General features: G+C 37.8%; 1 protein-coding gene across 1 annotated transcript in view; it reads right to left on the minus strand.

Annotated features, from left to right (window-relative positions):
• Positions 1 to 14,363, minus strand: part of KIF18A (kinesin family member 18A) — a 52,079-nt gene that overhangs the window by 26,068 nt on the left and 11,648 nt on the right. The window contains exons 5-6 of the mRNA XM_075188015.1: positions 13,248 to 13,358; positions 12,834 to 13,031 (exon numbers count right to left, since the gene is read on the minus strand). Coding sequence (XP_075044116.1) covers positions 12,834 to 13,031; positions 13,248 to 13,358 — 309 coding nt within the window. The remainder of the gene's footprint in view (positions 1 to 12,833; positions 13,032 to 13,247; positions 13,359 to 14,363) is intronic.

The following is a 14,363-nucleotide window of genomic DNA, read 5'->3' on the forward strand; positions in this document are numbered from 1 at the left end:
AAAACAAAAACGTATATTCGGTTACAAACAATTGCCACGAAGCATCATTTAAAGATTAACTACTTTTTATATCTTTGCCATAACACACTCTGCAAACCCTAATCTACGGGCGTGGGACTATTTAAATCTCCATAAGCGCCTGCAAATCACTCATAAACCTCTAATTACAAGTGGTCTGCTAGTTTGGATGTTAGTCATCATCAGCAGCCGCTATTTCACTATGTACAACGTCATATAAGCCACCTGCAAATAAAAAAACACTGATAATTTACGCAATAGCTCGAACATTCCCTCACTGTACATTGCCTATGTTAGAATATCCCTTCCCTCCAGTCGCGTCTCTTCAGGCGTAAGTGGATTTAAGTGCAAAAAAGTTGAAGAACTGAATAGCAGCAGTTGTACATTCACTTTGAGGATGCGCAGTGTGAAGAAAAACACTACGTCCACTCTCAATCATGTCCTACTTGTTCAACAGGAGGCACCAGGCTTAGTTGTCAAAGCAATGAAACTCAAACCACTTTATGAACTTAACATTTATTGCCAGTTCATATTGGTAGATGTTTAAAAATGATAATCTGACAATGAATCTGTACCATTACAGCAACGCCTATCTGTTCAATAGATGAACCAATGCATGTCTTTTATCAGGAGACTACCCAAACATAATTTAATCTGTGTGTTCAACTGGTGACCAACCATTGTATATTATTTGGCCCCATCCTAGGCATTCAAAATGTGATTGGACCAGATATGACCCAATAGTGTGACACAACGGCTGGCCAATAATAATTAATTGGTATTTGTATAAAGTTAAAAGCCACCTGTTCAGCCAAATTCCATTGCTTTCTGATTGTATTCTATCAAGGCAATCTCATGGTGTCTGTGGAATTTGGCCCTCAGTGTAAAACTTAATTGCTCAATCTGATGGAATTAAATTAAATCAGACTGAGATAGAAGTGTACATCAAGCACATTGTGCACACACTTGGGGTTGGGCTCTATTTTTCCCATTAATGCAAATGGCTCAATCAGTTCAATGGGGTTGTGTCCTACATGAAGAAATCCCTATAAATAAATAGGCTATTGAAATGGGCCATTAATTTAAATGGAGCAGCAAAGCACTATTCTCCCAAATCCACGTCAAGAGAGATTCAAATATTACTATTGATGTGTGATCAAAGCAGGGAGTTCCCTAGGACTCCCATCGCAGCTGGCAACCACATTGCAGCTAGTGTGGGAAACAGTTTGTAATAGGCTGAGCAGCTAATGTCATTCCTATTAATTTATTATTCAGTTCTGTGCTGGGACAGTATGTTTTTATTTCTGGTGCCTTCCCAATTATTTCAATGGGGTCTCTATAGGTTATGCACACACTATAAATGCATTTGAAGGGAACGGGCTATTCAAATAAATGTGAAAAACTTTGTTTTGCAGGTGTTCTGAACGCATTTGCCAACACATCCAGTGCATATCAACCATACGTGAATCACTTATGAAACAGGTATTTTACATATGCTTATGCAACTCCAGTGAGACGGGCTCTTCATTGCCAGAAAACTACCACAGTCACATGTAATAGGAGCTTTATTATGCTTGCAAGTGACTGTAGAGAATTCTGGGGCACATATCCATACTATAAACAGTCTGCTGTATGTACCAGTGAGGTGTTGCTGCATATGACCTCTGAGTCCTCTTTGCTTTATGGAAAACAAACAGCACTTAGAATCAAATATTCAATCCAACAGCCTAATCTAATACATCGAAAATATATCCTAGCAAAATACTCACATTTTTAAAATGGTTTAACAGAAAAAAAACAAAAAAAAAAAAAAAACTTTATCATAAACTGTTATGCCCACATCTGGCTCTAAATACTGAACAGGCAGTTCCTGACTTCATAGTAAGTTGTAAGGTCCAGGACCAAGTAATTGCTGCTCCCGATTGGTCCTTTCACTCATCCCCTTCATGTCTTCATCCGAGGCTGCTCATCCAAATCTGAAGGCAAGCACTTAAACCCTTCCCCCCAAATCCCTGACTCTGAAGTGCATGAAAATAACATGAGATAATAAAATATACAGCAAGTTGCTACAGTCTAACAAACTGCTGCTTGAGTGTTTTTCCTTATAGGACAACAACTGAAGTCTAGCCATAGAGGCAACACCACGTTTTATAACAAATCTTACATTTTGGATTATGGCACAGACATTGAATTAACATTTTTTTTTATTCATTTTTTTTTTAACAAAAAAAGCCCTTAGTTTTTAAATTGGAGAATAATCTCTTCACACATTATAACATTGTATCATTTTGACGCAGGATTAGTATACACACACACACACGTCAAACAACTTCAATTCTACCACTTCCAATTCAACATTTTCCACCGTACCCAATCGCATTATCGAACAGTCCAGACATCTACATCTTACATAACCATTTCAAAAAGTGTCACCCACACATTTTAGTTAATTTGAGCAAATAAAAATAAAAGAGTTTTAAAGACATGGCCAATTTAATGGAGATTGGTTGTCAATTAATATCTGACAATACCCTGGTATTCTATTTTTTATAAGCAAACAACCACCACATGATGATATCATCAACCAGCTTCAGTGACTTTATTGCTCGACAAGCTAGCTGCAGACCAACACACACACGCACACTACATTTTAAAAACAAATAAGAAACAAACCATTTGCTGCAAAAGAAAAACAAACCCTGTTTTGTTCTGGAGACTAAAAGCAGCACATACATAAGTCCGTCCCCTACTCAGGAGAACAGAAGTACAAAAAAAAAAGAAACAACCATATGTTCTACTTCTTATGCCAGAAAATAGCTGGCACAGCAACTGACAGTTTTAAGTTATGCAAACCTAGAAATGAAGCTTATAAAAGTTGGCCACTGAAAAGAATTCCACTCAATGGTTGTAATATACCACTACACACCAAACTCTGCACTAAAGAATGAAAATAGATCTCTGCCACGCCTTTCAGCCCCCCCAAAGATGTAACATTTCATAGTAGGTCACAGACTTATACCCCATTCATACTGCACCAAAACCCCGGGTTTTTGCCGGGGCGAGCTCAAAAATCCGGGTCTTCAACCCGGGATATATCGAGGGGTAATTCCCAGGTCGGACCCGGGTTGCCTGCACTATGAATGATGCAACCCGGGTTTTTCAACCCAGGTTGCACAGAAAACAAGCTGATTGGCTGTCTGCCTGTCTCTGGAGGATGAGGTCATCGATGGGAGCCTGTGGAAGATTCGAGAAGGAGTTTAGGAGAAATGGTGGAGTGCAGATCAAGCTGAAGCAGAATCGGCGTTTGTTGGAGAAAATTGCTTTTATTTCACTGAAAAAGTGTGTATTAACAGAAATTATGACACACTGGATGGAGGAAGAGGTGCGTGAGCTGCTGAATGTCAAAAAAACAAACAGTCACCTTTCAATGACCACCATTTTTCAGCCAATGAAAACTGCTCTGGTGATGACTCCCACAAATTGCCAGGGCACAGACTTGTGCAGTATGAATGGGGTCAACCCGGGAAATTCCCGGGTCCGAGGTGCAGTATGAATGGTGTTTCTGAGTTGGGACGCTCCGAGCCCCCGCAAAAACCCGGCTTGAAAAACCCGGGATATTGCCGGGGCGGCAGTATGAAAGCGGTATTAGAGGTATGTCAATCATGTACACATTAACATCCCGTTTTAAATAAATGCCCAAGATGGTGAACCCAACCTGGGGGTGGAATTGGGCACTCACCAGGCCTAGTACCTATTAATTGTAGAGGATGTACATCATTAATTCTAAAATCAAATATGTTATATACATACACACACGATTAGGTTTCTGTTTCACTTTCTGTATGCGGTAACATAATTACACTATGTGAAGCAGAGTATTTCTGCCTATATTCCATTAGTTTTCAGATTGCATTTCCAATCTCAACATTTAAAATCAAGTAATGTTTAAATGTTCTAAAATATACAAGTGATAATAGGACTATAACAAACTGTAAGGAAAAAACCTTGAGAATTGAATTATTACAGCTACACAAACATACTGCAAGTGCAGCCATATAAACAAACCTAGACTGAAATAATAGGCTTATTTTTACATGCTCAGTGCTTTGGAAAATCTGTGTCTTCATTGCAAAAACAATTGAACATGGAATACTGTAGTTACCCACAAGCAGCACATAGATCTGTGCAACGACAGAAAACCTGCCCATATTGGACTTATTATATCATGTAAACAAGTTGGGGGTTTTAGGCTTTATTGAAAACGTATTTCAATTACTAGCTATTAGGAAAGGAACATGTTCAAGGGACAAAGCATCCCTGACATATTGTTTAGTTTTGTAGAATAATGTCAGTGGTTGAATTAAGACCGCACTATGGCAGAAATATTGCATCATATTACCCTGAAGCCAGCGCAAGAGTCCCAGCTGCCACAGAGGATCTTACAAAGTCAATAGGTGAATTTACAGTTTTACATGTAGCAGAGATTTGTTACACAATGTAACAGTCTTGACAAAGGTAGGGATCCTTGGCACCTACACTAAATTTAGTCCATACAAAAACAGGTGTGTGTAAGTGGATGGAAAAGCAGTTTATGTTGTGTTTATGCCTCATCTACTTTCCTTAAAATCTATAACATTGGATTACTAAAAAAAATGGTCATTTACAAATAACAGACATTGCAATCACAGACTTCTCACTGCTAAGGATAGAACAGGGACATGTAGTAGGATCAAGTTAGTAAATTGCTGTGGAAAGCCCTTAACAAAATTTACACACACTCTAGATCAATGTTTCTCAACTCCAGTCCTCACTAACAGTGCAGGATTGCCAGGTGACCAGTGAAATAATTATACCACCTGCTACACTGTGTCAGTCAGTAATGAATACACCTGTGCTCCAGCAAGGAGATATGGAAAACATGTACTGCTGAGGACTGGAGTTGAGAAACACTGCTCTAGTCCAACCTGCGGCCCTCCAGATGTTGTGAAACTACAAGTCCCAGCATGCCCTTCCAGCTATCAACTGGTTGTCTACCAGCAAAGCATGCTGGGGCTTGTAGTTTCACAACATCTGGAGGGCCGCAGGTTGGACAGGCCTGCTTCAGAACCAGCAAGATGGGTGGGGGTAAAAAGATCCTTCATCCATTCACAACAAACAAAAAAACACCATCATATCACCCACATTCTTCCCATCAGCCCTAGCGGCAAACAGCATTCACTGGTAAGGACTGTATCACACATGAAGCGTAGGGTCACCCTGCATCGGGCTAGACAGAAGAATGTTGGTACATTTGTATGGTGGGTGACTACTGCTGGCTGTATGTGAAGAGAGCCAATGAAGGGTAAGTCCTGGCGACTCTCTGCTTTGATTACTTAGCTGCGGGCAGCATAAGTGTCTGCGTATTTTTAACTTTATTACTTAGCTTGTTTTTTTACCTTTTGGACTATGACAGATAAAAGACAAATGTAAGCGTTTACTTATTTTTACCCGTTGGGAATAATGGACAGGGTCTGAGGGACCACTGGCTACTTTACTGAACACAAGGTGCTCAATCTTCTCAGAGCTGTTAATGTCAGGGGAAAGGCATGGGACATGCAGCTCTAGCGACACCAGTCTGAGGTTGGTTGTCACTATAGCAGGTGGACTCCACATTTGTGGCGTCGTTGTAATAGGGGGTCTCCAGCCCAAGCTGTTGGTTTCTATTTCCAGAACTTTTACCATTCATTTCAATGAGCTTTCTGCATGAACTGCACTTACCATCAATGGATATCCCTACAGATTGCATGAATTTGCAAGAAAAAAAAAGCAGTTTAACAGATTAGAGTTTGAACAATATATTTCCAAGGGGGGTTTGGCGATCTTGCGAGATTTCAAATTATTTCCCTTTCCCAAAGACAGATACTGCAACAACAGCATATGTTTTCTACGGACATTGCACTGCAAAGGTCCATTGTGTCTAATTGTAGAACACTTAATATAATAATGTTACCTGGCAGAGCTTCAGTTTTTTCTCTAGTTTTAGCTGGAGGCATAAAGAAGCAGCAGTAAATTCTTACATTTATCGCCATTAACTTGTTAAATGTGTCCACACACATATATGCCAATACAGATTTACTCAAACTAGAATATGCCATTTGGGTTTACAGCCCACAAACTATTAAACGTGAACTTAATGTTAAGTAAGCAAGTTGTAAAAGATTATTACTGCGTATAAGTGCGTAAAACAGTGGCCTGTAGACAGAAACATGAAATATTTGTAGTTTATTGGAAGCCATGGAAAGCAGGGAGGAAAATGCTATTCAGAGGGGTCCTGGGAGAGTCCTAACAGAAAAATGATGGGGATAACCGCTAACATACAGTGATTGGCACACCATACAGGCGTCTGTTACAAATAGCCAATACACGTATGACATCATCCGATTGCCAGTAAAATGACGGTGTCTCCAAGCTGTGCTAAACAAGAACTATCAAATTAAGTTTGTTGTGAACATTACAAAGAATTAGCAAATATCAAAATTTGGCAGATTATAAAAATATGACAAAATTGTATTATTGTTTTGTTTGGATTCTACTCTTTAGTCTGTTGCAATCTGTGGAAAGCATCTAAACCCATTTATTGATAGCCGTGACAACCAGTAATGTGACAATTAAAGCTTATAAAACCACACTAAAATAAATAGGAGTAAAATAACGAAATAATGTATAATGTAAAAGGGTGTTTTTTTTTCTAATAAATGAAACTGCAACTAGATTTTACAAAACAAACTCTAAACCTGCATTTTGATCATTTATTTTCTTTAAAGGGGAAGTTTATTTTTTATAGAATTTCTCCTCGCTCTAATCTGGTTTCACCTCATAGCCGATGAGAACAGAGAGCGCAGAGCTCTCACAGTGCAGTAAGAGGGAGTCCCCTCCAGCATTCAACCGCACAGCTCATTAAGCACTATGGGAGAGGGATACACACACTAAGCACACAGCAGCATTTTGGCTTGAGATAATATGGAAGAAATGGAGGGGGCGGAGTAAGGAGACTAGAAGTTGGGTTAATCCTACATGTAAACAAAGAATACTATTCGGGATTTTATTTTCACATGGGCATTTGTCACTCTGTGCATACTCACTTCTATTAGCAGCCCACCCAGGCAAGTGGTTATTGATGCACACGTTTGATGGAAAGGAGCCAGATCTTCCTGGCTGAAGTGTATCTGACCTCCTTCCAGAATTATTATATCACGTAGAGGGGAATAGAAACATATTTAAAGGCAAGTCTAGGGACAGTCAATCTGCATAGAGTTTTAAAAGGAGTTCTGAGGGCCCAGGGTTTATCCTTGCTTAGTGGCAGTTATCACAGTAATGTTACATGCTGAAGGAAAGATAACAGAACCAAGCTCCCAAACCCTAAATATTTTGAGACAAGAAGCACAAAACTATGGCTGTTTAATTATAGTTGTGCGGCTTTGCTGTCTGGATCCAGACACAGGATCGGGGCTTTCTCAATTCTTACAAATCCAAGGATATTCGCATATATACCACTCAGCAGGCTTGAAGGTACTCAGTACACTATTGATCCTTGCTGATGCAGCACAGATTAGTAGCACAGATAATCCTTGTATTAATTATATATTTACACTGCAGACTATTATGCAAAGCGGACAGACAATACCCCGACTACACTAGTGGACAAGGGATATATACACCACTGCATAAGTGTGTTAGTATTATTACCGGTCCCAAGCACTTGAGTTATATCGTAAGTTTGTACATCATTCATTCCTGTTTTATATTTCATTCAGATCCACCTGAGCAAGTAGGAGAACATCACTGTCAAATATAGGATCATTTACCTGTATTTTACCAGAGAAGGTATTTTTCACGTATTTTAACCTTTTTAACGCATTTTTGCATCCATTAAAATTGTTAATTAAATATACAGTTTTCTGAGAGCGTTGTTCATAAGTATCATCCAGCGCACAAGAACCCTGGATATTTATTTTTAAAAATTTTTTTTTTATCAATTTCAGTTAGAATAAAGAAAAATTCCTTCAAACTTTACTATAGATGGTATTTAGTCCCCTTCAGTCTACATACTATATTTCCTAATGTCACAGATCGATGTTGGAGAGGATCTGGATTACGTGGTACCCTGCTGCACGTTTGGTGGAGTTGTCCAAAAATAAAATCCTATTGGCGACAAATTCATACCCTTATTGATTCTATTACTCAGATTAAAATGCCTGACTCCCTGCTATATTCTCTTCTTCCTAGACCGCTCCCAGAGGCCACTCGGCATATACAAAAACTTATCAAGCATATCTTAAACACAACTAAATGATTAATAGCTGCGTCTTGATAAAACACCCCCCATACACTCCCCGACACTATCAATACAATTTGGTCAGTTTATCAAATGGAAAACATATCGGCTTTTCTTAAGGATACTCCAGTTAGTTTCCAAAACACATGGTCTCTCTGGACAAATCATTATGAAGCCGAACCTCCTCTAACAACCGTTTAACATTCTCTTGCTGCTGTAACTCCCAATTAATATCAGATTTGGTGACTTATACATCCCCCCAGGTATACATATTACCTACATACCCTTCCGCATTCCTGAATATCGCTGCATTCGTTCCTCAACATTACTTTATCATTCCAAATATAATATACATACTTTCTTGTAACAAATCAGACCTTCTTCAATGTTTATTTCCTTCTTTATTGTAAATTTACTCTGTCAATAACATATATAGTATGGTATGTATTTTATATGTTGGCTTGTAAAAATTAAATATTTTGTTTTTTAAAAAAAACAAACAGAAAAGAAAAACAACAACAAGATTACAATGATAAAACTATCTTCAAACACTTCCCTGATTTTTATAAACAAAGAATCTCTCAGCAAATATCGCTACAGAGAACAGGCATAAACACATATACAGCTTGTACCTTTAAAACAAGTCTGTCTTATTTTGTATTTCTTAATCACAACAAAAACAAATATTGATTATTTTTTACTCAATGAATCACAAAAGTTGAAAGTGTAATATTACAGAAAATATCAATAATGTCTATCTGAAAAGCTTACAAATTGCCCACCAAGAGCTTAGCTCTCCTATATGCCTCTGAAACAGGGGGATTGGCTAGCTGCAGAAACATGCAGTTGTAACCATCACACTAGGAATGACAAGCTACCAAGTCTAGCGTTTATTAAAGGTAGAAGGTAGAGCAAGTAAAAACAGCTTCCCCCAGTTGCTCCGCAGTGTCACCTTCAATACTATCTGCTGTTGGCTTACACAAGATTTCATTTAGGGCAGAGGATGCACACCTGTACTGGGATCCAAAACCTGGAAGAGACTCCACCTCAAAAGAAGGACCTAAGATACAAGTAGAGACTGTACCGGAGTAATCTCCACGAACTAAGGACACGCTATGTTCAGCATGTTTCATCAGGTGATCAATGTGAGCACTGGCTGCTCTTATAAAATATAGCTTTCACTAGGTTACTGAAATCAACATGCCAATTCCCCAACAGAACTATCTAGAACATACCTGTCACTAAACCCATAGCATGACACTGCAGTCGGCCTCTTAATTAAGTTTTGTATGTTACGTCTGATGAATAGAACTATATCTTGCCTTCAGCTGCACAGAAGATGTAAATACAATGTCAAACATCTTAAGGCCATATGGAAACTTTTAGATACATGTTTGACATTATTAGTAGTAGATATTTTATGGATTACATTGCACCACATGATAATCACTAAACCAATGCTGGCAAACCACGTGCAGCAGTCCAACGGGGTAATATGAAGTTCTGTCGCAATAATAATTTCTCTTTTGTGGTATTATTTTATTGTCATATCGCAAGCACAGTTCATTCACATTCTATGTAGCAGCTGGACACACACTTGTTCCAAATCTGGGAGAACTAGCGCTCAGGCAAAACAACTTAATGACACAAGACATCATTAGTATGGATGGAAGATACACCGTCCATCCTGATCCACATCTGATTGGGGCTGGCAATCTTTTATGGACCTACACACCAAGTACTGCAGTCAAAGTTTAAAATGAGCTTATTGGTTGCAGTGTGTATGTACACCTTAGACTGCTGATTGGATAGTGAGGTCTTCCCACAAACTTGAGTATGCTGCCAAAAACTAAAGCACAATTCTACCTAAAAGTAGAAATTCAGATTGAAAGGAAAAAATAAAATAAAAAAATATGGGTCCACAGGAGTGAGTCCAGCGATATTTGCCAACCCCAATCAGATGTGGATCAGGATGAACGGTGTATCTTCCATTCATACTAATGATGTCCTGTGTCATTCAGTTGCTTTGCCTGAGCGCTAGCTCTCCCAGATTTGGAAACAAGTGTGTCCAGCTGCTACATAGAATGTGAAGGAACTGTGCTTGCGATAGGACATTAAAACAATACCACAAAAGAGAAATTATAAATATTTGCCCAACTCTCCTTACTTCTGCCCGTTTTTTTCAAGAGAGGAAGCATATCGAACATTAACAACACTCTGCCCATGGGAGTGTAGGAAATCCCAGCACTGCAGTATGTTGTGTGGCCCATCACAGAGTCTGAATGCTGGACCCCAAGCAACAGTCCATCAGTCCACAGGTCGTCTTCAGCCATGCAAAAAACCATGTATGTAGGGCTTCTAGTGGCAGACATTACTGCTAGTGTTATTATATTCATTGGTGTTTTAGACGCTAGTAAACAAAACAAAAACACAACATTAAATTAATCGCAAACTTCTCTCTGAAGTTCGGTGCATTATTTTTTTTCATTTTTATTACATTTTTAAGACTAGAAAACAAAACGTAGGAAAAAGAGCACTCATGTGTTTTCTACATCGGTCACGTGCATTGTCTTACGTTATTAAAGACCAAGCACTTTCAATTTCTTTCCACAATGCTGGTATTGTCAGACAGTCATTGAAGATTGACAAGCAAAGCTCTTTCCCGGGTAAGTACAAGAGCGAGAGCTATGGGTGAGAAGGGAGGGGAGGGTGTGATGACTTTGGTAGAGACATTTATTGACAGGCAAAGAGAAGTATATGGACACCTCATGAGTGGAAGTAACTAAATTGTGTGACAGCAGTAAGTCTCATTTCTATTTCCCTCTAGATACGCACAAATCGAGAATGCAAAAGGATAGCGAAATTACATTGTCACATGTATTCCTGGCCTTGAGAACAGTTGTTGCCTGAATATCATTGTAACCTATGCATTTATGACCACAGACTATAGACAACAGAGGATTATAGAACATTGGAAAACTAGGCGTGATGAACATTTTCAACTATTCGTGTGTTCATTCACAAGACATATTTCATGGTTTATTTAATAAAAAGTTGATTTTGAAAATAGTAGTACTGATACAAAGCATAAGTGAAATGTATTATTTTGGGGTTAAAGATTATTTTTTAATGTCATATGTCTAACAAGAACAAAAACGAGAATGCGTTCCTTTAGTTATACATTGTGAAATCAGTAAAAGGAACGCGGTCACGAAACAACATTTTAGCAATTTCATGCCTCTTTCAATGTCAATAACTACTTAGTCTCAGAGTGCAAAGTATGTGGATATTACATTAACTGATGTTTAGAGCCTGTGAAAACAATGTTAACTTTATAGTAGTATTTTCAGAGTAAGTTTTTCTTAAGTAAATAAGCCCCATAGATGCCTGTATGAATATTTCTGTTTAACACAAAAGGAGAACTTACTGCACTTTTCACTTAGTAGAAGATATACATTTGGTATACTACACACATAAAAATTCAGAAGAAATCAAATACAGGAATGTCAACCAAAAGGCACCAAAACACAGGCCTAAAAGTATACAGACAATATATTAATGGTTTCTACATCTAAAACATTATACACACAGAAAACACACACAGCATCTGCATGAAACCTTCGATAGAGAATATATATATATATATATATATATATATATATATATATATATATATATATATATATATATATATATATATCTCTCACACACAAATATTAGATCAAATGTAATAATAGACCCAATTTGCAAAAATTTGTTTGCACCACCGCACTGCTCAGCACAGTTTTGAAAGGTAGCTCATCCTAAAATAAAAGGATGTGAACGCCATAAAACATACATAAAATATCAAATAAAATACAGTGCTTTGGAGTAAGTTCTATTTTTATACCACACATGAAGTGTATTTGCATTGTGCTATATGGTGATATCCAGTGTAGCAGATGCTATTTAAACAAAGTTTAAGTCATACAATTATGATGGTAGAATCCTTTAAATGCAACTGAATTGTACATCATAGCCCCCTGATTTGTTTTACCTGTACAATCTACAGCAAGCTCCAACTGCTCTTTCATTGCCTAAAAATCTTTTGTGCTTTGACATACACACGTTATATTCAGTAAATAACATTTACAATTGAATACACAGTCCTTTACATAAATAAACAAAAATACATAACAAATGATGAAATCATCAATAGTCATTTACTTATTTTATCCTTACAGCCATTATAATGGCCCCTTAGGTCCAGCCTCTATCGCTACCATTATCCCAAGAAAAGCAAGAGGACACTTGTTATGTGATCAGACCTGTAATAAAAATGGTTCAGCCATTAAGATACAAATATCTATTGCCAAACTCTGGTGGACAGATTTACTTGAAGCCTTAGAACTTAGTGTGTAATCAAGAGCTTTCCTGGAAGTAAACAAGGGTTACTTAAATGTTCCCAAACATGAATAAACCAGAGACCTAGCTGTGACACCGACTACTAACCATAACTTACCTTTGGATCCGCCAGAGCATTGATGACGTTTCCAAGAGCCAATAACGAGCGGTTGATGTTTGTGCCTTCTCGTAAGCGCGCACCCTTGGCATTTGTGGCACTTGCCCGTTCCGAACCAGCCAGATCAATAAGGCTCATCTTGGCAATCCGAACGTTTTGATCAATACTGGCACTTTTATCCTGCTGCCTTAAGTATATCTAGTTAAAAAAAAAAAAAAAAAAAAAAAAGCATTGCTAGCAATAATGTTTATAATCACGAGCCGGCAGAAAATCATGGCATTAACTGCTAAGTATTAAGAAGTGTTAGGGCTACATGGTGAAGGCATTAAAAGAAAATAAACGTTTTATTGTCTTGCAACTGAATTTTGCAATGTGCACCATTTAGCGCTAAAAGCAATACATTCATTAATTTACCTGAAATACAGCATGCGATCGTGAGGAAGTTGCATTGACATCGGTGGGATGCTGCGTTCTATTCTTATTGCCATAGTCAAGCAATTGGAGGATCTCATCAGCTGATTTTGGCTGCAGATGTTTAAAGAAAAAAAAAAATCTTTGATGCAAGGAACAAAAATCACTTTTCTTTTTACCAATTCGAAAACCAACAATGCAATTAAGTCAAGACGTACAAAACTACTAAATCACATCTAACAAAATTAAGAGCCACCTGGTTTTCCCACTAAGATTTAAACAGACTATAGAAAGCAAGCAAAAAATTAAAAAATGCTCTACAATATCAAACAATTTATTTATTAAGTTAAGGGATTGTAAACTGTAATCAGATAATGGTAAACAGTAAAATAAATATGCCAAATGATCTCCAGCTAATTAGCTTTGTATTTAAAGTGTCACTATACCCTTACACAGGCAGGTGATGTAAAAAAAAATGGACAACACCTTATAGTATAAACTATTCAGGCATTCCATATTAGTTATTCAGCTAATTAACACCCAATCTTTGACATATATTCATGTCAAATGGAAACTTTTCTCTCTTTTAAAACTGGACTTCTTCCGCTTAAGTGCATACCAACAGCAGAGTCACAATCCAATTTGGCTAAACACATAGTTTATCTAAGTGGACGAGACCCAGTAGATTAGCACTCAGGTGGAGCAGAATCTTGGACAACATTGGGGCCCGTTAGTGTAGTCAGATGAGCTCATACAGAGAGATGGCAATCATCTCAGATAACAATCTGTATAAATATGATTGGATAACAGCGCTCGTTTTGTGGCAGACATTAGAATGAAAATTACTATTTGCTTTATTTGTTTTAATGGTAGTTGGCGAGCAAAAAAAAAATTACAAGAAATAAATCCTCTACACTATGGGAGTGAAAGCAATTCTAAGCAAAGGGCTGCCAGAGCCCTGCGTAATGCAATAATTTTCTGTTTGGATTCCTCTACCATAATAACCAGATGTATGAGCAGGAGCACAGCACACAAGGCTCCAGCAACACTTTGCTGTTAACTGAATACCCCCTATTTGTTACTCAACTGTGTAGTATAAATGCTGATCTTTTAGCACTT

The sequence above is a fragment of the Mixophyes fleayi genome, chromosome 10, assembly GCF_038048845.1.
Source record: "Mixophyes fleayi isolate aMixFle1 chromosome 10, aMixFle1.hap1, whole genome shotgun sequence".
NCBI classification, from domain to species: domain Eukaryota; kingdom Metazoa; phylum Chordata; class Amphibia; order Anura; family Limnodynastidae; genus Mixophyes; species Mixophyes fleayi.